We start from the raw sequence: 24,855 nt of genomic DNA, 5'->3' as shown, positions 1-24,855 counted from the left end.
CACCAATCTTCCTCTTTTTGCTGAGGAAGACTGGCTCTGAGCTAACATCCATGACCATCTTCCTCTACTTTATATGTGGGACGCCTACCACAGCATGGCTTGCCAAGCAGTGCCATGTCTGTACCTAGGATCTGAACTGGCGAACCCCGGGCCGCTGAAGTGGAACATGTGCACTTAACCGCTGTGCCACTGGGCTGGCCCCTAGGGTGTTAAATTTTATCATATTTACTGGTCACTATTTTCATTTAAAAAGAAGTTTTCCAATTAGATTTATCAAATTAAGTAATTCAGTTCAATTTATTACATATTTATTAAGACAGTGGGAAAAAGACAAGAGAAGGAAATACAACATCTAAAGTGGTTTAACTGCTAATCTGAATAAATGTTCAATTTTTAGAAAGAAAAAAGCAGTGGAGAATTGGGTTTAAATGGCTGAGGCTCTCTATAACTAATCATCTACTCAAGAGTATTTATATCAACTAGAAAACATCAAGATGTTAGGAAACGTCTTGGGATATAGAAAAATAAATGACCATTTCATCAGCAACTTTAGAATAGACATCTACAGGTGATGGGAAAGATTATTATTATTATCTTTAACTGGAAGGACAAATTTTTAATATTTTGCTTTACTTAACCAAATTACTTACTACGAAGGATATGATTTAATATACAAATATAAAATAATGAAAGAAAAAATATAACTAGACCTACAACAAGGTATGATTTAGCTACTGAAATGACCAGATGTGCATACTAAGTCCTATACTGGCGACAGATTTGAACAGGAATCACTAAATTCCACCTGCAGACACATCATGTCAAGTAAGTATGAACAATAATAACTTCATGGCAGTGGTGCCAAGGGGAATATCATAAGATTCTTTGTACAAGTCAGAACAATAACAGTTGTAGTTGATTTATGGCTAACTAAAGGATTAATGTCAAAGAGCTTTTTAAAATTCATTCTGCTTCCTCTAATTCTAGAAATAAGTTAGTTTCTCCAAAAGGTACATACACAGATAATGTATATAAACAGAAAAAGAAGTGGACGGCAACCATACTTTTCATAAAAATACAAATATTCTAGGCTCAAACATAAATCTCTTTCTTCTTTTGGATACAAGACTAGCATCTAAATTATTTTAGTTACAATGAGCTCTGCAAGCATGTTAAAAATAATCATTAGTTCAATTAATTAAAGGTGTCCAACAGGTACAGTTTAATTCATTAGCATGAAGAAAAATGTACGATTTTATACAATGCCTATAGCGATAAAGGAAAGATCTATTTAATTAAAATTATAATTCTGTGCTACCATGATAAAACGACTTCTTTAATCAGGGACTACAAATGACTAAGAAGAAAATACACTGATAACTCTTCAGTACTGGAAATTACAGGAAAGATTTGGAAAAAGTTACAGGATAGAGGAAAGAAAGAAGGTAGAGATATTAAATTAGTCATTTTATTTAGTTCCTAGACACTTAACACAGTTTCTATGCCTCTAATCATTATTCTGTTAGGTAAGGTGTTTGGCATGAGCTTACTAAGAAGGACTGAGTCTGGAAGTAGATAGAAGTGAATGTAGTAACATGGTTCTGTCATTTATAAGCTGTATGCCCCTGGATAAATCACTTAGTATCTACTAGGCCTTAGATTCCACATAAATAAAGGAAGGATGATTTCTAGAACCAGTTTAATTGTAACATATAAGAAATTCTGAATGTTTCAATTTCAAGACATTTTTAATCTTCATATCCTGTAGTTGCCACTATAGACTACAAAATGCACAAGGGTTAAAAAATAAAAAAACCAAATAACTAGTTGGCAGGGCCAAACTATATAGTGAATTTAACTAAGTCTAGTAAGGTCAATTTTTCATTTTTCTATTAACTGACTACTACCCAAAAAGGCACCTCTCCCTAGAAACAGTGACACATTAAGAACCTTGCCCTACTTACGCTATACACTTCCATAATCAAAGAAGCTTGAAACCAAACTAAGTCCACAAAATGGAAAAGTTAGCCACAGTGAGCCTGACAGAGCTGTTTTTCCTGTATCTTCCTAACCTTGATACCTAATCTGTTTGCACCAGCTGTAAACTACAGACCAGATCAATGAAAGACATAACCTGAAAATAAAGCTCAGCCAGGTGGTAGATTAAGAGGCTCACTTTACAATTTGAAGTGAGTTACAAGGACAAAAATATGCTAATAAATAGAAGAGACTCCTAAATGATCCTAAGGAAGATAAAACTCACATCACAAGATAATACTTTAAATCCATATAGGACCTATAGAGCAACTTAAAGCATATTTTAGAAATTACGTGATTAACTTTCCTGACATTTCTGTGAAGAGTCAGGTATTATCTGATATTTTCCAAAGGAGGCAAAAAGAAACAAAGGAACTAAAGTTACTCACTTTGCCAATGACATAGCTCCCTATTCCACATTTAGTGTTTTAACTTGTGAAAAAAAGTGCTCAGCTTCATGAGAAATTATATTAACTGAAATGCCTCAGCCTTTTGAAAAATGTTTGACTTCCCAAAGGACATGAGTGCAGAGAGAATGTAGTGTCTTGCTTAGCATTTCACCTAATCACTCAGTTCAGTATGTGCCACCCTCTAGGCACTCAATGTATCTTTGCTCAATGAATAAAGGCTATTCATGATAGTTAACAATTACTACAGCTCATACATCAGGTACTGTGCTCACTGCATTACATATATTATTTCATTTAATCCTACCAACAACTCAGAGGTAAGTAAATTATTACTCCTCATTTTACTAATGACGAAACCCATGCCTAGGTTAAGTAACTTGCTCAAGGTTGCAAAAGTATAAAGCCAGGATTTAACAAAGGTAGCCCAACTTTAGATCTTGTTTAAAGATCATCATTGTAGAAAGAACAACAGACTAGCAGTAAGAAACCCTATTTATATTCTATTTCCTCTATCATCAAATTCTTGGAGAAAGGGAAATTTCTTGCTGATCTTTATTTTCCTTATAATGTCTAGCATAGTACATTAATCACATTATTTCTCATCAAAGGTTTCCTGAATAAAATTAATATCACATAAACAAATTAGGCTCCATTGTCCTCAATTATAAAATGGAGATAAAGGTACCCTCATAGTGTGCCTCAGTGGTTCTCAAAGTGTGGTCCCTACACCTGAAAACTTGGTGAGAAATACAAATTCTTAGACCCCTTCCCAGACCTACTGAACCAGAAACTAGTATTCTATCAAGCCTTTCAGATGGTTCTCATGCATGCTGAAGTTTGAGAACCACCAGTCTACCCAACAGGATAATTATGAGGATCAATGAGTTCAATAATGTGAAGACACCCTAAAAAGTAAAAGGTATATCATCACAGCAGCATTAAAAGAGTAAACTACATTCCTTGAAAAAACTTAGTGATTTTGCTAAATCCAGGTAAAAAAGAACATCAGAAATGAAACAGATCATAAAACATTTTTAAAATAAAATACTGTTCAAGATTTTATCTGGATAATGAATAGCATTCACAGATCCAGAGAAAAAGATGACTATGAGCCATAAAGTTGTACCTAGAAATCTGATAATTTGGTATTGTGGTGGTTCAACCCAAAGATTTGACATGCCGCACAGCCTTCTTACCTGACCAGTGTCCAGTGGAGACACCAGATCTGTCTGTGCAGGTCTCACTTACAGGTCTAAACACAGTTTCCCAGCCACCAGTAGCATAGCGCCAATTCTGAGATTCCAAGATGAGCGTTCGCTGGGTGCCATATGCAATCATGAAGCAGTAGACCACATGATGGAGTTGACAGCCATAGCCACAGCCTTTGTTGATATTACACACTAGCTTCTTGGCTTTGCTGCAGTCCTTGGGATTCTGTCAGGAAACAAAGAGGAACACAGGTGAAGATAAGCTGTACGGAGAGGTCGACTTCTCTTTATAGGTGACAAGTGTCAAAAACCACATAATAAGCCATAACGGATCCAGTATATTTTTCTAAGCAAAGAATTCAGCTTTAAGGATTGGATTTCAAAGAGTCTATTAAAAATTTTAAGTGCATACCTAGGGAGATAGCAGTGGAAAAGAACAGTTACTTTGGAAAGATCACTAAACAAATGTGAAATTAAGCAGTTACGTTTTAAAGAATACTTTCACTTCTCTGTTACTCAGAACATGCAAGTGCTATCATCTCTGAACCCAAAGTTGTACACATCAAGATCTTTCTAACAGAAGTAAAATAATTCATTTATTCCAGCTGCACTTCAGCATTCTGAGCTTACCTTCCCTGAGGAAATTCAAATCATCTTAAAAGAAAAACTATACCTATTAATTCCATCTATCTCCTGAGTTCCAGATGTCACAAACAAAATGTACTTTTTCATTGTGGAAGTAAAGCCACTGAGTAAAAGGATATCCGAGTTCAACGATTACAAAATATCAGTCATGCGACTTCTTTTTTTACCCAATCTTGACAATAGCTACCAGTAATTTTCACAATAAAATGTATAACATGCTCTATATTGGCTCTCTTGAGAATGTGTTATGTCAATTTTTAATCAAGAGATTCATTTTTCTATTTGTATACTTTGCTATAAGATAGATAGCAAATGGTTAAAACACTTAACATTATCTAACAGTGGGTGCAATGGGGTTAGCTAAAGTGAGAATTTTTTTTTTTTCCATTCTAAAGTTTCAGCTGCACTGTAATTCATATGGGCTGTTGGTAAATATCCCTAAGCATCTTAGTTCTTCAAATAAAAATTTGTTTTGACAGGGACTCCTTAGCCTGAGAAGTTTTCCAAGCTGTTTTGTCTATAAGAGACAAGAAACGATGGGTCCTTTCAGGAACAGAATCTTTTCTCACACATAGCAAGAAGCCAGATAATCAGTTCTCAATTTATATAAGCGCCTTTAATAAAGTAGTTGCCAAACCACAAATCTACAGCTATTTTCTAGGGATATCATCTGTTCTGTCAAACAGAGCCCTAGAAACACAAGCTAGGATGGTGAGGCTATAAAATGATTCTGAAGGAAAAGTGCAACATAGTTACTTTCAGAAAAGGTATCTTTCATATTCAAATATGCCACTGCAGGCTGGTTTTTTTGGATCAAAGCAGAACCTATACCATCAAGAGCCTTCTGAAGAGTTGCAACCCTTATGAATCCGAGAGAGACTACATAAAATTCAGCAAGGTTTGGTCAATACTGTTTCCCCAATCAAAGAGTAGAGTTGTTGATTCTTTTCACTTAGGACTTTGAACTCAAAGCAGACTCCTAAGGCAGTAAGCATTCCCACTTCAGTCGCTGGAACCACAAAAGATTTGAGAGGAACAGAGGGGTGTGATGTTATGCAGTATTGAGAGACCAGTATCATTCACTTTCTGTACAATGCTATACAAGGATCCTGGGAATAAATAACATTCTCAAAGTGATCCAAAGCTTTATTATTAACTCAATGGTTTGTCAAGAGAGCAAATAAAGAACACTGACATTTGTCAGATTTTTCATGATTTGTAAGAAACACAGCACTTAAATATCTCTAAAATTTATATGAACAAAAAAGAAAATGTCCTTCACATGTTTTCAATAAGCTTTTTTTTTAGAACAGTTTTTAGATGTACAGATTTACTGCAAAGATAGGACAGAGATCCCATATAACACACATCCAGTTTCCCCTATTATATCTTACATTAATCTTCATATTTTTTAAGAAAACAAGGAGTAAGGGAAGGTAATAATTGAATTGTTTAGCTTTGAAACTACAGATTTTTTACTTAAAGGAAGACTCAACATCTGCATTTAAGAAAAGCAAATCTACTGTGCTTCTTAAGAGAAGAGTTTAATTAGAACCCAATGCTTTGAGCACAAGAACTGAGGCCTAATAAAAAGAAGAGGGCAATTTATGAAATGAAGCTTAATTCAAGAGTCTTAGTGTGCCTCAAATCAAGCCAAAGACAGAATATATTAAATATTTCTGATATATCATAGGCAACACAGTGAAAGAGAAAAGAAAATCCATTCTGTTTGGCTCTGGAATGGAAAAGGTCTACATACACAAGGTAACCAATGGAAGATTCCAAGGCAGAGAGTTAGCAATAAGAGAAAGATGATGAATGACTGTTTGGAATGATAACAGTAAATAAAACACTGAAAAAGCTTGGAGTCACATCTTAATTTTTTTACCAAAATAATATTTAAAAGTCTGGAAAATTCAAAGGATCTTGTTCATAAAAGATTCCCAAAAAGGCAGAGAGACAGTGAGAAACAGAAAAAGTTATGTGTGTTCCTCATACAAGATTAGGCTTAACAGAATAAATATTTAGAAAAAACAAGCAGATATTTATAAGATAAACAAAGCAACAAAACAATGCAACAACTCTGAGATGGACAGGAATTTATTTCTGATGGAATGGAACCTTATGGAAACTCCTTTCTAAGTCACTATTATCCATCACTGTTACAGAGTAGCAACAAATAAAAAGAGATTTATGGGATTCTATAAAAAGGAAACAGAGCCTTTATTATACATTGTTACATGTATATATGTAATCTTCAAATTTCTTCCCAAGTAGCCTTTGTCAATTACCACTGATCCTGGTTTTATGCTTTCCTGTTGATGTCTGCAAAAGGCTTGAAGGTATGTCCCATCCATAAGCAAGAATATACAGAAGGGCCTCATTACTAAAAGAAGCTTTACTTTAATCATGCCAATACTTTAACAGGGTAGCTATTTCTGATGATAAAATATTTTTCGATTGCTTCTACTGTGCCTAAAGCACTCTCTTCTATATTTCTCTATCAGTTATGCAAGAATGAAGATACACTGTTTCATTTTATATTGTGATTTCTTTCAACCATAACGCCCTCCCCTTTTATGACACTCCTTCCACTCATTACACACACACACACGGCAATATGATACATTCCCAGCAGAGGAAGGCTCATTAGGAAGTACTTCTTATTTGGGAGTGGAAAATGGGGGAATACAGATTGAAAATGCCCCCCCATAAGTCTCCTGAGAGAGTCTCACTCACTTCTCCCTCCTTCTGCCTTGAGTGTCACTCACTGATCAAGTATAGGCGACCTTTTGCTCATTCAATAAATATTTATTAAGCATTTAATAGATACAAGGAAACTTGGGAGATGACAATCCAATAGAATAAGAAATCATATATATGCATAACTACAACTGTAGACAATTTAAACGTTCGAAGACTATGAAAAACAAAGAATTAAGGAATAGAAGAGGAAAAAAATCGCTTTCAGATGGACTGGAAAGGGTTATGAATAAAACTGCATTTAAGCTAAACCTTGAAGATAAAATTTAATCTATTTATGAAATGCTAAGAATATGTACTTGTTTCATTATTCAATGGGAGTCTATATGGTAAAGAATAATTGTGAAGAGTAAAGTAAAATGATAAATTCTATAAATTATATTTATAATGTGGGATTTTTATATATAGGGTCTTAAAGTCAGACTCATCAATAGGCACATACATTCTTGCAATGATGATGATTATTCAAGTTTTAGAAATAGGAGGTATATTCATCAAAATTACTTGAGACCACGTGCTCTATTCTAGTTTAAGAACTTTGCCAAGAGAGGTTTAAGATACAAGTATCTCTTAAACCTAAATGATTACTAATTTCCTAACAGCACCATCATAATGCTGAAATATTTTAATCTCTTTTACTTTGGTTAAAATATGAAAATAGTTACTGTTGGACATATTTCAAATTAGGAAGCCAGCTTAATTTCTACTTTGCTAAAAAAGAATAATTTTGAATCAACTAGTAAACCACAACCATTATTCTATTACTTAGGCAGTGCTAGGATTTAGAGGTTTCCACAGCCTTCACTTAGTAAATCAGCAGTAATTGTGACAATGATGTAATATTATAAAATAGTACTGACTGAGTGGCTTTTAAGGTAAATCACAGATAAAGCCTTTTGCCATGACAATTTAGATTTTCCATACACACAAACAAAAGCCTCTTCAGAGAAAAATTTTCCAGCCACAATGTAATTTCCCTTACTTACCTGCCCAGAGTTACTACAGACCAAAACACTGTAGAAAAAGACTAAATCAACGACAAACAAAAACATTTAGTCAATATAAACTGGACATAATGTCTCGAGGCATCTCTTACAAAGAGTAAACAGTTCAACTGAATGGCATGTGATATCAAGTGCACAGTCACAAAAATAAATAAACTGGTGGCAAGCCAGAATTTAGAATTCAGGTCTCTCAATCCATTGTCCAGAGCTCTTATCCATCCCTCCATGATGTACCCAAAACAAGATCCAGCAAGAAGCACAGGCTCACAGCACTTCTCTGGTCATTTTTCCCACTAGCTTTATAGACATATATCTGAGAAATAAAAATTGTATATATTTAAGGTGTACAACATGATGTTTTTATAGATGTATACACTGTGAAATGATTACCACAATCAAGCTAATTAACATATCCAATACCACACACAGTTACAATTTATTTTTTGGTGGGGAGAACACTTAAGATCAACTCTCTTAGCAAATTTCAAGTATACATTACAGTATTATTAGCTATAGCCACCATGCTGTACATTAGACCTCCAGAACTTATTCATTCCACATAACTGAACCTTTGTATCCTTTGATCAACATCTCCCCATCTCCCTCACCTGCCTGCCTCAGCAACAGCTGCTCTATTCTCTGTCTTTAAGAATTTGACTTTTTTAGATTGCATATATAAGTGAGATCATGCAGTATTTACCTTTCTGTCTCATATCACTTAGCATAATGTCCTCCTGGTTCATCCATATTGTCACAAAAGCAGGATTTTTCTCTTTTTTATGGCTGAATAACATTCCAGTGTATATTTTTATATGTACACACACCAAATTTTCTTTATCCATTTATCCTTTGATGGACACATAAGTTGTTTCCATATCTCAGCTGTTGTCACTAATGCTTCAGTGAACATGGGAGTGCACATACCTCTTCAAGATACTGATTTCATTTCCTTCAGATATGTACCCAGAAGAGGGATTGGTGGATCATAGGGTAGTTCTATTTTTAATTTTTTGAGGAACCTCTAAACTGTTTTCCAAAATGGCTTTCCAATTTACATTCCCACCAGCAGTATACAGGGTTCCCTTTTCTCCACCTCAACAAAACTTATCTTTTGTCTTTTTGATAACAGTCATCCAAACAAGTGTGAAGTGATAACTCATTAGGAAATGTCAACCCAGGTCCTTAGTCTGTACTTTAATCAGGTGTTGTTTTTTTTTTTGCTATTGAGTTGAGTTTCTTATATATTTTGGATGTTAACTCCTTTCAGATATGTGATTTGCAAATATTTTCTCCCATTCCATAGACTGCCTTTTCATTTTGCTGATCGTGTTGTTTGCTGTGTAGAAGCTTTCTAGTTTAATGTAGTCCCACTTGTTGATTTTTGCTCTTGTTGCCTGTGCTTTTGGTGTCATATCCAAAAAATCATTGCCAAGACCAATGTCAAGGAGCTTTCTCCCTATGTTTTTTCCAGTAGTTTTATGGTTTCTGGTCTTATATTTAAGGATTAAGGACCAGAACCCTGGGGATCCTTCCAGCTCCTCTCTAACAACATTCCTTTATAGGGAGGAGTTAAGCAATAGATAGCTCCTATTTCCAATGAAGAGAGGTCAGTAAAAATTAAAGGAATGAGCCAGGTAAGTTAAATTTTATTGTGCTCTTTGCTCTAGTCACAAGACTAAACACTTTTTAATTTGTTTGTTTAAAAAGATTTGCAACATCTAGCCTTGTGCTGGTGATGAAAAAAGATTCATTAATAGTGTGGTTGAAAGCATTTCATTGTATTGGAAAAAAATCGGATTTTATTTCTCTAAAATTATTTTCAAAACCAAAGCAGAAATGGTAATGAAGCCAGTAACAGAAGTGACGTACCGCACAGTGGTAAGTAAAATGAAGACTCTGGGCACAGTTAATAGCCATTAAAGAGAAAGTTAAAAAGCATTCTCATTTTTAAAAGCCAAGACCGGAAATTAATGTCTCTTAACAGATTACACAAGAATATTTTCATAGCAAAGCTAAGATCGTATTGAGGTGTCCTTTCCACCCCTCTAGCAAAAAACAATCTCTTGCAAGTAGTCATAACACAATAGCTAAGGCACAAGTAGGCTACCAAGTGCTTTAGGAAGTCAATTTTCCTGTGGGTATTTTATAAAATTTTAAGTGTGGAAACTAAATGGAGAAAAGAAATCAAGATAAAATGTTTACAGACTGTTATCCTGACAGACTGAAGCAAAGGCAGATAGTTACTATACAGTTAGACAAGAAGAAAGCTTATTTTGGAAAGTAGAGCAACAATTGGCTTACTTTAAATGCATTTTTAAAACTTTGCTCTTTGCCTAGAAGCCTTATTGAATGTTTTAAAACCCTTTTTTAAAAAATGGAAATTCTACCAATAAAGCAATAAACAAATGTGGGACATTTCTTCTACTGAAGGTCTCTGAGACAGTATTCTGTCATCTCTGGATATTCCAGGTGGTCTCTAAAAGACCTCTACCTCAGGCTCAAGAAACATGTACACCAGAGCAACCTTGGTAATATTTTCTGCCACCAGTAGGGCCACAAAGGAAAGGCAGAGAAAGAATGAGATGCATCCAAGTCTAATTCTCTCACTCAAGAATCTAATGTAAACAAAACTCCCTTCAAGGCTAAAGAAGAAAAGTTAAGTCACCTGAGGAGCCAGATTCTGCCAATCCTACATAAATGCACAGAAATGGTATCTCCTCAAGGACCTTCAATTTTTCTCCATAAGTTTATAACATGATTCCCAGATCTCAGAACCAGCTTAACTGGTCAGGTTAGAAACAGCATGCTTACGAAATTAAGATTGAACTTCAGAAAGGGCCTCCATCATCATTTTACTTAACGGGACTCATTAGGCTCACTCTCTCTCCTCAAAACCAAAATACTGATATGGCAAGCATTCCTAACAAAAGAAAAAGGAGGGAGAAGGGAAAAGGGGAGGAGGAAGTAGTAAGTAGTTTGCAAAAAGGGAGAGGAGGGAAGGAGAGTAAGGGAAAGAGAAGGGAGGGAAAGAGGAAGAAAGAGGAATGAAAGGGGAAAGAAAGAAGAGGAGGAGAGAGAGAAGAGACAGGGAAACAGGAGGAGACGGGGAGGAGAAAAGAAAAGTCAGCCCCTGAATGGTTAAGCCCTGTCTTATATAGGATCAAAAGATGAAGTAAACAGCAGACACCAAGAGAGAAACACTGACTGAAACTGTTCTCGTGCAAAGGCTCCTGCAGATCTGTGTTCTTTTAAACAGAGGTCAGAGTAACTTAACTGTTTTGCCAGCTCTTCCATTCTGCAAAGCGCCATTTTTCTGGGTAGTACTGATACTTATAGCGCTTGTCTACTCACTGGCCTTAACATCAAACCATCAACAATAATTAAACCAGATGTCAAATCTTGCAACCTCTTCTCCTAGATAAGAGGCTTCATTCCATTTCTCCAAGCCACTAGCCATGCACTGAGAATCCACTGTTAGCTGAGCATAAATTTATTTGGAATCCTCAATTATTATTATTATTTTTTTAATTAAAAAAATTCTCAAGACCACTTTTCTCACTGTCTCAGTTTAACAGTGCTCTAATTCATGCTATTTTCTTTACTTTTCAAAATCTTTAACAATGTATTTTTTTTTGCTATATATCTTTAAATAGTTTAAGACATACAATAAACTGCAAAAACAGTACAGAGAGTTACTGTGTACCTTCCACACAGCTTTCCCCAATGAAAACATCTTAACCACAGAACATTATCAACATCAGGAAACTGACACTACACAGTATTATTAACTAAAATATAGACCTTATTTGGATTTCACCAGTTTTTACATGCACTCTATTTTTTTTTTGGTATAGTGCTATCAAATTGTATTACATGTAAAGGCTCAAGTAATCACCACCACAATCAGGATACTAATTGCATCAAAACAAAGAAATTCTCTTACTCTACACCCTTTAGAGTCACACCCTTCCCCAAACCTTAATTCCTGGCGACTCTGATCTGTTCTCCATGACAATAATTCAGTCATTTTGAGAATGTGATAAATGGAATCTGACAGTAGTTAGCCTTTTGAGATTGGCTTTTTTATCACTTAGCATAACGGTCTTGAGATCCATACAAGTTATTGTGTGTATCAATAGTTCATTCCTTTTTATTACTTAGTATTCTTTTATGTGGACCATACCACAGTTTACTCACCCACTGAAGGACATTTGGGTAGTTTTCAGGTTTCGGTTAATAAAAATTAAGTTGCTATGCAGATTTTCTGTGTGGATATTAGTTTTCATTTCTCTAGAATAAATATATAGGAATATAACGGCTGAATCATATGGTAAGGGTATGTTTAACTTTATAGCAAACTACCAAACTGTTTCCCAGAATGGCTGTACCATTTTACATTTCCATAAGGAATGTATGAGAGAGCTGGTTGCTCCACATTCTTGGCGTTTTTCATTTTAGCCATTCTGATAGGTGTGTAGTGTGGTATCTTATCATGTCTCTAAGTTGCATTTCCCTAACAGTTAATGATTTTGAACATATTTTCATGTGCTTCTTTGTCATCCACGTATCCTCTTTGGTGAACCTGTCTGTTCAAACCTTCTGCTCATTTTCTAATTGGCTTGTTTCTTCCTGTTGAGATTAGAGAGTTCTTAATGCATTCTAAACACAAGAGCTTTCTTGGGTAAGTGATTTGCAAAGATTTTTTTCCCTTTCTATGGCTTCTCTTTTCATCCTCTTTAACACATCACAGTCACAGATCAAAAGTTCTTAATTTTGATAAAGTTCAATTTACTGATTTCTTCTCTTTTATGAACCATCTTTTTGGTGTCATGTTTAAGAACTTTTAGCCTAAGTCACAAAGATTTATTTCAACATTTTCCTCTAAAAGCTTTATAGTTTGAGATGTCATATTTATTTTATCTGTCAGATTTACTCTCCATTTTGAGTCAATTTTATGTAAAGCATGAGGTTTAGGTCATAGTTCATTTTTTGCCTATGAGATGTTCAATTATTCCAATGCCATTTATTGAAAAAATTATGCTTCCTCCATTCAACTGCTTTTGTACCTTTCTCAAAAACCAATTGCTCACTCATAGGTATATACTCAAAAGAACTGAAAACTGATACTCAAACAAACACATGCAGAGGCATGTCCACAGCAATGCTATTCTCAGACAGCAAAAGGCGGAGGCAACCCAAACATCCATCTATGAATGAAGGGATGAACAAAGTTTGGGATATACATACAATGGATTATTATTCAGCTATAAAAAGGAATGAAGTATTAATACATGTTACAACATAGATGAAACTTGAAAACTTTACGCTAAGTGAAAGAAGTCAGACAGAAAAGGTCACATATTGTGTGATTCCATTTAATATGAAATATTCAGAAAGAATAAACTGACAGAAAATGCAGATTGGTGGTTTCCAGGAGCTGGGGGAAAGGGGACCGAGGGACTGGAGAGCACTGTTTAATGGGTATGGGGTTTTCTTTTGAGCTAAGGGAAAGTTTTGGAACTAGATACAGGTGGTGGTTGTACAACTTTGTGAATGCACTAAATACCACACTGAATTGTTCACTTTAAGATGGTTAATTTTATGTTATATAATGTTCACCTCAATGGGGGGTGGGGGGGAGCAAGTTAGCATACCTATGTGGATCTATTTTGGACTCTATCCTGTTTCATTGACCTATATGTCTATCTCCCCTTCAGTACCATACACTATCTTGATCTCTGTAGCAATAATTCTAAGTCTTAAAACTAGAAAGTGTGATTCCTCCAACTTTTTCCTTTTCAAAATTGCTCTAGCTATTTTAGTTCCTTTGCCTTTCTATATGAATTTTGGAATCAATTTATCTATATACACAAAAAGAAAAAAAGACTTGCTGAGATTGTGATAGGAATTGTGCTAAGGCTTTGGATCAATCTGGGAAGAATTGGTATTTTTTCTAAGTTGAGTCATCCAGCCCACAAACACAGTGTCCGTTCATTCATTTAAGTCTTCTTTGCTTGCTTTCATTAGCAGTTTATAAGTATTTTTACCTAAGTATTGCATTTTCATTTTTTGGAGCAATTTTAAACAGCATTATGTCTTAAAATTCTGGTTTCTAATTGTTTCTTGCTAGGATAGAAATATGATTAATTTTTCTGTGCTGATCACATATCCTGCAACTTTTCACTTATTTGTTCTTGGAGTTTTATTGTTGTGTAATTGTTGTTTGGTAGATTACTTGGGATTTTTCTATGTAGACAACCAGGTCACCTGCAAATAGGGACAATCTTCTTTCTTTCTAGTATGTATGCCATTTATTTTTTTGTCTTGCCTTATTGCACTGCATAGAACTTCCATTGCTATGTTGAATAGGAGCGGTGAGAGCAGATTATACATATATCATGTATATCATGACCAAGTGGACTTTATTCCAGGAATGCAAAGCTGGTTAAGTATTCAAAATTCATTGAATGTAATCTACCATATTAACAGTTTAAAAAAGAGAAGATACAGGGCCAGCCCGGTGGCACAGCAGTTAAGTGCGCACATTCCGCTTCAGCAGCCCGGTGTTTGCTGGTTCGGATCCTGGATGCAGACATGGCACCGCTCGGCAAGCCATGCTGTGGTAGACATCCCACATATAAAGCAGAGGAAGATGGGCACAGATCTTAGCTCAGGGCCAGTCTTCCTTAGCAAAAAGAGGAGGATTGGCAGCAGATGTTAGCTCAGGGCTAATCTTCCTCAAAAAAAAAAAAAAAAAAAAAGAGAATACACGTGATTGTATCAATTAATAAAGAAAAAGCATTTGACAAAATCCAACACCCACTCCTGCTTTCCTGTGCATAATTTGAACTTCTTTTAGACTCAATTTTCATTCATCTACATCTCTTCAGAGTATTTTTAATGGTTGCTCTAAGGATTATAATATATACACATGTTATTACAGTCTACTCATATCAACATTTTACTATTTCAAGTGGAATGTAGAAACCTTACTAACTTTTAGATCCCTTTATTCTCTCCCATTTTATAATACAGTTCTCTTAAAAATTACCTTTATGTACATGGAAAACTGTATCAGATAATGTTATAAATTTTGCTTTCCACTGTCAAACATTTTAAAAACTTAAGAGGAGAAGAGTAGTCAATTACCCTGTATCTACTCTTTCATTTGCAATTTCTTCATTCCTGACATTCCAAGTTTCCTTCTGCCATCATTTTCTTTTTGTCTGAAGAATTTCCTTTTTCAGAGCAAGCCTGCTGGCAATGAATTCTTTTAGTTTCCCTTCATCTGAAAATGTCTTTATTTCACCTCAGTATATTTTCACTGGATGAAGAATTCTGAGTTGACAGTTCTTTCCTTTTAGCACTTTAAAAATATCTTACTACTTCTTTCTGGCCTCCATGCTTTCTGAAGACAAATCCACTGTCATTCAGGTTGTTCCTCTATAGGTAATGCATTGCTTCTCTCTAGCTGCTTTAAAGAATTTTTTCTGTCTTTCGTTTTCAACAAACTACTTAGAAAGTGTCTGGGAAAGGATTACTTTGAGTTTTTCCTGTTAGGAGTTCGCTTAATACGGTGGTGGGCCAAATTTAGGAAGTTTTCAGTCATTTCTTCAGTCTCTCACTCCTACTGCTCTCCTTCTGGGATTCCAAAGATACAAACATAAAAACTTTTTTGTTATTGCCCCACAGGTCCCTGAGGCTCTGTTTAGTTATTTCTCCATCTATATTCTCTTTGTTCTCAGATTGGATAACAAGTACACTGATTCTTTCCTCTGTTACAGCTATTCTACTAAGAGCCTGTTTTTACTTAGGTTATTGTATTTTTCAATTCTAAAATTTCCATTTGGTTTTTCCTTATATCATCTATTTCTTTGCAAAGACTTTCTATTTTTTCATTTGTTTCAAGTCTGTAATTGCTTATTGGAAGATTTTTATTATTATAGCTTCTTTAAAATCCTTGTCAGGTACTTCCAACATCTGTGTCATCTCAGTGTGGTGTCTGCTGATTATCTTTTGTCATTTGAATTAAGATTTCACTGGTTCTTGGTATGAGTATTATGTTATGAGACTCTGCTTTCTATTTAAATTATCTATTTTAGTAGGCAAACTGTTTACCTTTCCAGCTCACTTTTATGGGCTGTGGCTCAAATGTCAATTTAATTGTTAAAGCCTTTTCACAGTGCCATTTTGTTCTGCCCCACTTGTGGGCTATCCAGAGGCCAGTCTGAAGCCTGGGTGGTATGTAATACCAGAATTCAGTTTTCAAACCTTTTTCTGTATTGATTCTTATCAGTTTCATGCATGGGATGTTCAGAGGTCTGCCCAGGATTTCAAACAAGATTTAAAAAATCCCTTTCTCTAACTCCCTTCTCTTCATCACCCTCCCTCCACTCCAGTTGGGACAGGAATGGGAACTCCCTCACTCTTGCAGCGTGGCGATGGGGGACCGGGCTTTGCCCAAAGTCTCTGCAGTTGTAACACCAGTTGGAGAGGGAGGGGCCCCTTATTGTTATTGCAGGGCAGGGATGTGGACTTGGCTATGTGCTCCCTCTCCACAGCTGTGGCACCCAGGAGGCCAGAGGGGCCACTTCTTTCATGATGTAAGGGTAGATATAATCAAAATAGGGCTTTTCTCAGCTCCATCCACTGGGATTTCTGAGTTGGAGGATTCTCCAGCACCTCCAACTGGGATACAAAGGAAGCAAAACAAACACGCAAACAAACAAAACACGGGAGATTCACTGTGTACAGGATTTTCTGTTATTGTAATTAGCAGGAAGAATAGGGTATAATATGTTTACTATATCTTATCCAGAAAGAGAAGCCTGTATTTTAAGCCCAACATATTATCAAACATTTAATGCACGTTTAACTCACATCTGTAATGCTACTTATTTATTGGCAAACTAATGATTTTAGGTTTCCAGGGGCATTTACTCATATGAGTTCCTTTTAAAAATGGTAAAGCAACTCTTTTTCAACAACTTTAATCTTGAGAACAATATGGTACTATATCCTCTTATGTGAAAGGAAAACATAACATTTGTTTGAAGAAAAAAACTCTAGGTGTAATGAACACCTCCTCTATGGGATGTAGGTTTTGAACACAGGAAGGACTCCTTATATTTAAAGCTTTCTCTTAGGGTTCCACTTTATTGTCTTTTTCATCCATTATATAAATACAAAGGGCAGGGCACTAGGTCCTTTGGTTACAAAGCCAAACGTAGTATCTATCCTGCCCCTAACCCTTTAAACATAATCAACCTTCTCATATGGCGTACTGCAACAACCTCTCTCTTTATTTCTGATGATACTTGCAGCTTTGAGACATGGTCTCCTCTATCACTCCTGACACTGCCAAACCTGCTAAGTCCAGCACTCTAATCACTCAAAGGAAAGAGCATTCAGACTAAAATCCAAAATAAAACAAATAAACAGACCAAAAATACCCCACCAATCTCAGGTAGATCTGAGTAAGAGAAATGTCCAAAACCACAGGGCTATTCTATTGGCAGAATGCTAAATCTAGAATTCTTCCAACAATCCTAGATAGACTGATATGCCTCAACTTGATAGAAAAAATGATGGTGTGTGTGCATATAAAAGTCAGATTTTTATAGGTGATATACTTTGTTTAACAATGAACAATGGTTATGCCAATGAAAAAAGAAAAGAATAAAAGGTGCAATAGTTATGGGAAAGACATGAAATAGTCGAGAAAACAGTAACAAGCAAGGGTAAAAATAATGACCTGTCTCAATCCATTCAGACACAGCCGGTGGCTCCGTATTTCTCCATACTGAAATCTCTACATGCTTCTTTTTCTATCTGCATCTTAATCTTTCTGGCTATTAGAGCCTCTTGTGATTGCATGACAACAACAGCCCAAATATACCAGCAGAACTTTACTACAGAGTAAAATAGAAGAAAATTATGAACTAAAAGCAAATTGTTACTAACCCTCATTCCCTCCCTGCCTCCAACATGCAAGAAATCAAAGATAAAGTGAAATGAAAACTGATTTCATCAGCATAGATGCTTCAAACCCCCTCTTGTAGACCTGATACTATTCAGAATAAATCAAGATCAGGTCCCAATATTTAAGCAGGCATTACTGTGTATCTGAAATCTTCACCATCATTAACATTATTCCTTACTATATCTCAAGGAGACTACTGTGCTCTTAATAATGATCCAAAGTGAACAAATAGTGGCCAAACGCTGTGACAGAGCAGAGAGTATATTCCTGAGTCCTTACATACACTTCATCCCATGATCTAACCTGTAAAAATTCTTCACCTTGTAAGTAATACAGAAAAAATAACTCATTGTTTGGGGTGCGAACTTCAGCAGGGGGCAGACAAAGGAATATGCCCAGAGAGCTGACATCTGAAATACAGACAAGAGCTCATATATAGCTGAAGGAACGGGAGGAGGAAGCAAAGGAAAATAGAAGGCAAAAATATTTAAGAATTATTTCCATCACTGGCCAGGCTGCGGTTGGCAAACTTTTCTTGTACAGGACCAAACAGTAAATATCTTTGGCTTTGCAGGCCGGATATTCTATGTTGCAATTATTTAACTTTGCCATTGTAGCCTGAAAGCAGTCACAGACAATATATAAACAAATGTGCATGGCTATGTTCCAATAAAGCTTTATTTACAAAAACAGATGGGCTGGATTTGGCCTGAGGGCGGCAGTTTGCTGACCTCTGGTCTAAGTCAATAAAACCCGTAAAAACAGGGTGGCAAAAGGAAAAGCAACATCAGACAAGAGGGGCAGGAATACATGCTTCCTAAGGATATAGGGATCTACGTTTTGTTTTGTTTTGTATTCTGCTTTGATAAAACTTCTGAGACCTTTTACCATTTGTGAACCACAGAGATTTAGCTCCTCAGGAAACCTAAGGAGACTCTCCAATGCCCACATTATTTTCTACTTACACTAGTAGCATGATTTTCCTAATGTGTGAGCTACTAAAATCTTGACTTATCTTTCTGACAACATTTACCTTGTCTATAAATATACTTGGAATCTTGAAGGATACCTCCACTACGTATAGAACAAAATTGAAAACTGATACTCATTTCTTACTAGCTGGAAAGAAAGATGTACGATAGATATGATTGGCAGGTCCAGACATGTTTAACATTTCTTGGGTGAAAAATCAGGCTTTCTCTACTCACACTTCTATCTGAGTTTTAATTTACTTACATAGTTCTACATTCTACCACCATTAAGTTAAACTTTTTACAATCCAAAGAAAATCACCTCTCATGACTACCGTTATGATTAAAGACAAAGGTAACTTTTCGAACGCAACTTTCCATTGGATTTACATATTACCAATTTTGTTTTTCTCCTGATTTGTTCTTTCATGAAAAAACACAGTTTACATTCTCTACTGACTTGCAAATTTCTGTTTTCACAATTGATAATTTCTCACAATGATGATAAAGAAATCATCTTCAGAGGTAGAAACCATATATACAGGTAGAATCTACTTCTAGAAACTTTACTTTTTATGGTTCTACTTATTTAGCTATTTAAAAGTTATACTTTCCTCTATTAACTAGGTATATAAGAAACATAACCGTTTAAGGTTTTTGTAGCAAGGTCCCATGTTGCTACTGATGGGCAGATGCAAAAGAGGATGTGATTTCGCCAGCCAATATTAAAAGTAGTCCTGGGGCTGGGCCCATGGCCGACTGGTTAAGTTCATGCGCTCCACTTGGGTGGCCCAGGGTTTTGCCGGTTCAATTCCTGGGCGCAGACATGGCACTGCTCGTCAGGCCATGCTGGGGCGGCATCCCACATGCCACAACTAGAAGGACCCACAGCTAAAAATACACAACTATGTACCAGGGGGCTTTGGGAGAAAAAAGAAAAATAAAATCTTAAAAAAAGAAAAAAGTAGCCCTGAAGCTTATATAGAGTCAGTCACCTTCAACAAAGCACCAGGAAAAAAACAAAACAAAACACAAACAAAGAAAAAAAAACACTAGCCCCTCAAGCTACTTATTAATAGTGAATACAAAGACTTGGAGTTAAAACTCTTCCTCTTCCCTCTGCCATTTACTAGGCAAGTTATACAAACCTCTCTAAGACTCAATTTATCCTCCTGCATATTGAATATAACAACACCTGCCTCATAGGAGTTACTTCGCATAATGCTCAGCAATATAGAAAAGTACTTAGAAATGGCAGCCTACAAACATTCTTCATCCTTACCACTTCCTTTAATGTACCTGAAGAACAAGAAAAAATAGCTGCCCCCTTTCACCTTTCCGACTAAAGGAATTTAATGAGACCTTGAGATACTTGGAGTTTTATCATCTATTTTCAAAATGATTGACCCAAACCTTGAACCCTTACAACATTAATGTAATGACTTGAATGCCTCAATTTTCCATAGAGAAAGAATAATCAGTACAAACCTTTTTCAGAAGGGTTTTTGAAGTGTATGCAAGTTACATACACCATACCCTGGTAATATTTATCACAACTTGCATTTTTGGTTTAGATAAGTCAAATTTATGACGGCATTCCACATAAAACATCCAAGCCCTCAAACATCCAAGCACTTTTTAGAAAGGCTCCTACAGTACTATAATCAATGTCTGAGAACTACCATCCCATTTTCCAGGGTCAGAGTATATCTATATAGATTTTGTAATTGATTGCACGGACATGTAGTTGTATGCTTTTATGACTTATCACTGAGCCATACCTATGACTTATTTGATCTTAGATTCTTAATCAATACTCTGTCCTGGTAGGGTAGTGAGACTAACTGAACAGACACACAGAAGTCACTGGAAAGGCCTCAGCTATCGTGAACAGTAACCAGGACTCACACTTAGAACATGGCTGTCTTACAAAAAGGTTGTGGACAGTCATTGAACAGCACCTGATAATCAGTTGTAGTCTGGTTAATTTGAGGAAGGGCTGAATACTCTAGGGAGTGATGGAGAGTGAAAGTACTAGGCAGAGGTTAGCACTCTTTAATACAATGCTACTGCTCTCATATCAAATTAAAGCAAAATTTTAACTGGAGGCAACCTGTCTTTGTTATATCCATGTACTTGAGACAGAACCCACTTAATCTTACACAATCAACATCTATTACTTTTCATGTAATTTTGCAATATGTCTTTATTTCAGGCTTCTTACTCTTACTGCTCTTAGGTAATCTCATATCTTTGGAGCAGGACTGAGAAACCCCCTAAGGGACTTCAGGTTCCCTCCACGTTCAATGAGAAGGGCTTCCTTAGGGACAGAGAGGATTTACTGAAATGTAAGCTTCAGGGACCGTATTTGCATAGGTCCCTTCAAAGGCCTTGGGAGGAGGGGAGTTTGTGTAATGTATTCTTCTGGTCATACGTTTTCGCAAAATTTGACCACAAGGAGTTAAGATAGCTATCTTTTGCCACTAGGAGGCCCCTCCCATCTCACTTCTGGGGTGTCAGTGTCAGTATTAGGTGGCAATGAAGTGGCCTTCAGCATTTCTGGTATCCTGTTATGGGAAAATTAAGCTGGGCATTCATTTAGTTTAGATTTAGAGGTATATATTTATGTGTTTCATGGTTGCTTTTATGCAGTTATTTCTGTAACATAAATAGGTAAAGTGCAAGAGGGTGCACTGTGATGTGTATGTGTCCCATGGCACCCAGCATGGGAAGCATCAGGTAATAAGAGAAGTGGAGTCAGCTTTCAATAATGCCTAATCAACACAGAAGTTCTGTTCTGTCATCAATATCCTCAAAAATGTAGTGTATACAATTAAAAATGTAACATAAACAGAGGCCAGCCTGGTGGCGTAGTGGTTAAAGTTTGCACGCTCCACTCTGGTGGCCCGGGGTTTGAGGGTTCAGGTCCCAGATGCAGACCTACGTACTGCTTATCAAGCCATGCTGTGGCAGGTGTCTCACATACAAAATAGAAGAAGGTGGCACAGACGTTAGCTCAGGCCTAATTGTTCTCAAAAAAAAGGTAACGTAAACAATTATATGTAACATTCTTTATTCCCTTTTTGATGAGAATCACATGAAATAAAATTTGTATGAATTCCTATGTCTGTAGGGCACAAGCTTATAGCAGTACTACAAACATGAGATATATCTGTATGTGAAGCTGCAAATTTTATGCATCACAAATATCAACAATTTAAAAAAAACTTTTTTGACAAACCATGCTACAGAAAAATCTAATGCAATCTTTCCATTCTCTTTATAGAAAATATCACAAATTATAATCAAAGAGTAGCAGCCAAGAAATGTGAGGGAAACAATACTACAAAGAGTGTCAGAAAGTTAATAAAAATTTTCATTTTTCTGGAGTTTTGTGTTTGTGGTATTTGTCAACTTCATAAAATGTTATGATTAAAAAAAAAAAAAAAAAAAAAAAAAAATTTTCATTTTTCTGGAGTTTTGTGTTTGTGGTATTTGTCAACTTCATAAAATGTATAATTTGTTGGGATTTCCTTTTTTATTATAAATAGTTGATCTTCATTATTTGCAGACTCCATATTTGCAAATTTGCCTATTAGCTAAAATTTATTTGTAACCTCAAAATCAATACTTGGGGTGCTTTCAGGGTCACCTGTGGACATGCGCAGTTCAGGGAAAAATGCAAATTGCCTGAGGCACACAGCTCTCAGCTGAGGTCAAACAACATGGCACCTTCCTTTCCTTCTTGTTTCAGCTCTCATGCTGTGAAAAAGTGTCTTCTTTGTGGTCTACTTCCACATTTTTGTGCTTTTTGTCAGCAATTTCACTGTTTAAAATTGTCCCTACACACAGTGCTGAAGTGCTGTCTAGTGTTCCGAAGCTTCATTCAAGTGTGAGTTACAGTGTTGTAAGCTACGAGTTCAATGTTAGTGAATCAATGGTATATATGATATGAGGTGCTTTTAAAAAGAAACACATAAAACAAGGTTCTGTATTGATTGATTGATGACAATGTGTGACCAGAGACTCACAGGAAACTGGGAGCAAAGGTTCGGTATTCACTAACTCCATGTTTGTGGTGACTTTACAGAATCTAACTGATGCAAATAATGAGGAACTGACTGTAAATATTTACTTTAATAGTTAATTTTGTATTCTTTTTCATAAAAGAGAGCGCCAAAAACTGTGGAAGCTTCAGGTCTATCCCCCAAATCTGAATCCGCCTCTGGTCAGGAGCCTCCATTTTCCCATCATGGGAGGCTTGCTCTTCCCCAATTCTTGCCTCCCTGGAACTGAGACCAGGATCCTGGAAGATGAGGCTCCAGCCTGGGACTTGGTAGTCAACGCCAAAATCCCCAATTGTGACGTCATTCCTATGTGGAAACCAGACCTGCTTTAAGATTAGGAAAATAATTTCTATAACTATATTAGGACCTAGGGTAGAGTCAAACTATAGTGAAATTTGCCATTTCTTAGGAAAAAAGAGGCCTATTTCTAGAAACAGAAAACTACTGAAGAAATGGAATGACTTTCAAAACACGCAGTTGCTGGGCTGATACACCTAAATTAAATAGAGTCAAATTTAAGTTCAACTTATATTCAAGAAAATAAAAAGCATAAAAATCTTTATCAGGTGCTGCTACTCTCAAAGATAAAATGGTTTTGGGGAGTAGCATCTATAGTCAGTTGCTCATTTCATTTCTAGGTAATAGATATTAAGAACCTTACATGCATTCTCTTATATATCTTTAACAAGGAATGATATTTTAAAAGGCTTTATTACTGTAAACTAGGAGGATATGAATATGTAAGAAATACACAATCTTAAAAACAACAAAATGCTGACAGAGCTGTGGTGAGTACACTGCTAGGAATTTCAAAATTTACCCGACATCATTAGGCATCTTAAAATGTTTTTAAACTCTTGCCTAGAAAACCTAAAATCTCAAATCTGACTTTGGCAAGGACTGTAAAAGAACAAACTAAATTTTTGGTTTACTGTACAATATGCTAATAGTAAATTACACTATTTAATTAAAATTGAATGAGTATTAAGAGTACTACAAAATGGTATCCAGATTGAAAATGAAGAAGTGTTTATTTGCCTATGACATGATAATATATGTAGAAAATCTGATGGAATCTACAAAAAAGCTACTCGTACTAATATGTGAGTTTAGCAAAATTGCAGGGTACAAGATCAATATACAAAAATCAAGCTTTTATTATGTTGAAGTAGTTTCCTTCTATTCCTATTTTGTTGATATCATGAAAGGGTACTGAATTTTGTCAAATGCTTTTTCTGCATCAATGAGATGATCATACAGTTTTTTCCTTTACTTTGTTGATGTGGCATATTACACCGATCAATTTTTGTATGTTGAATCACTCTTGCATTCCAGGAACCTGAGCACAGCTGCCTGCCATAGGCTGGGCATGTGGAATGGGTGACTACTACTGTGCTAAGAGCTGAAATTGACCAAAATTAAGTGCAATTTACCATCCAGGCTTTCCCCAGGAAGCTGCAAGCCTTCAACAGACTCCAGAGTTCCAAAATAGTTATACCAGACAGATTCTGCCAGTTCAGTTGTTGTCTAGGAGGGGAGTCAGATTCCTGGTGCTCCCTACTCCACCATCTTAGGGAATCCCTCCCCAGATAATCAGTTTTAAATAGCACATTAGGGGCCGGCCCCTTGGTTGAGCAGTTAAATCTATGCGCTATGCTGCAGCTGCCCAGGGTTTCACAGGTTCGGATCCTGGGTGTGGACATGGCACTGCTCGTCAGGCCACGTTGAGGCGGCGTCCCACATGACACAACTAGAAGAACGTGCAACT

The 24,855-nt window shown here is 36.1% G+C and overlaps 1 protein-coding gene across 6 annotated transcripts in view; it reads right to left on the bottom strand.

Annotated features, from left to right (window-relative positions):
* The window catches only part of FUT8 (fucosyltransferase 8), a 275,062-nt gene that overhangs the window by 44,765 nt on the left and 205,442 nt on the right, over positions 1–24,855 (bottom strand). For all 6 annotated transcript variants that reach the window (XM_070594009.1, XM_070594008.1, XM_070594010.1 and 3 more), the window contains one exon: positions 3,644–3,881. In XM_070594009.1, the coding sequence (XP_070450110.1) occupies positions 3,644–3,881 (238 nt within the window). The remainder of the gene's footprint in view (positions 1–3,643; positions 3,882–24,855) is intronic.

This window comes from Equus przewalskii, chromosome 25 (genome assembly GCF_037783145.1).
Source record: "Equus przewalskii isolate Varuska chromosome 25, EquPr2, whole genome shotgun sequence".
In the NCBI taxonomy this organism is placed as follows: domain Eukaryota; kingdom Metazoa; phylum Chordata; class Mammalia; order Perissodactyla; family Equidae; genus Equus; species Equus przewalskii.
The sequence above is the reverse complement of the archived record's forward strand: the minus strand, read 5'-3'. Positions and strand labels throughout refer to the sequence as shown.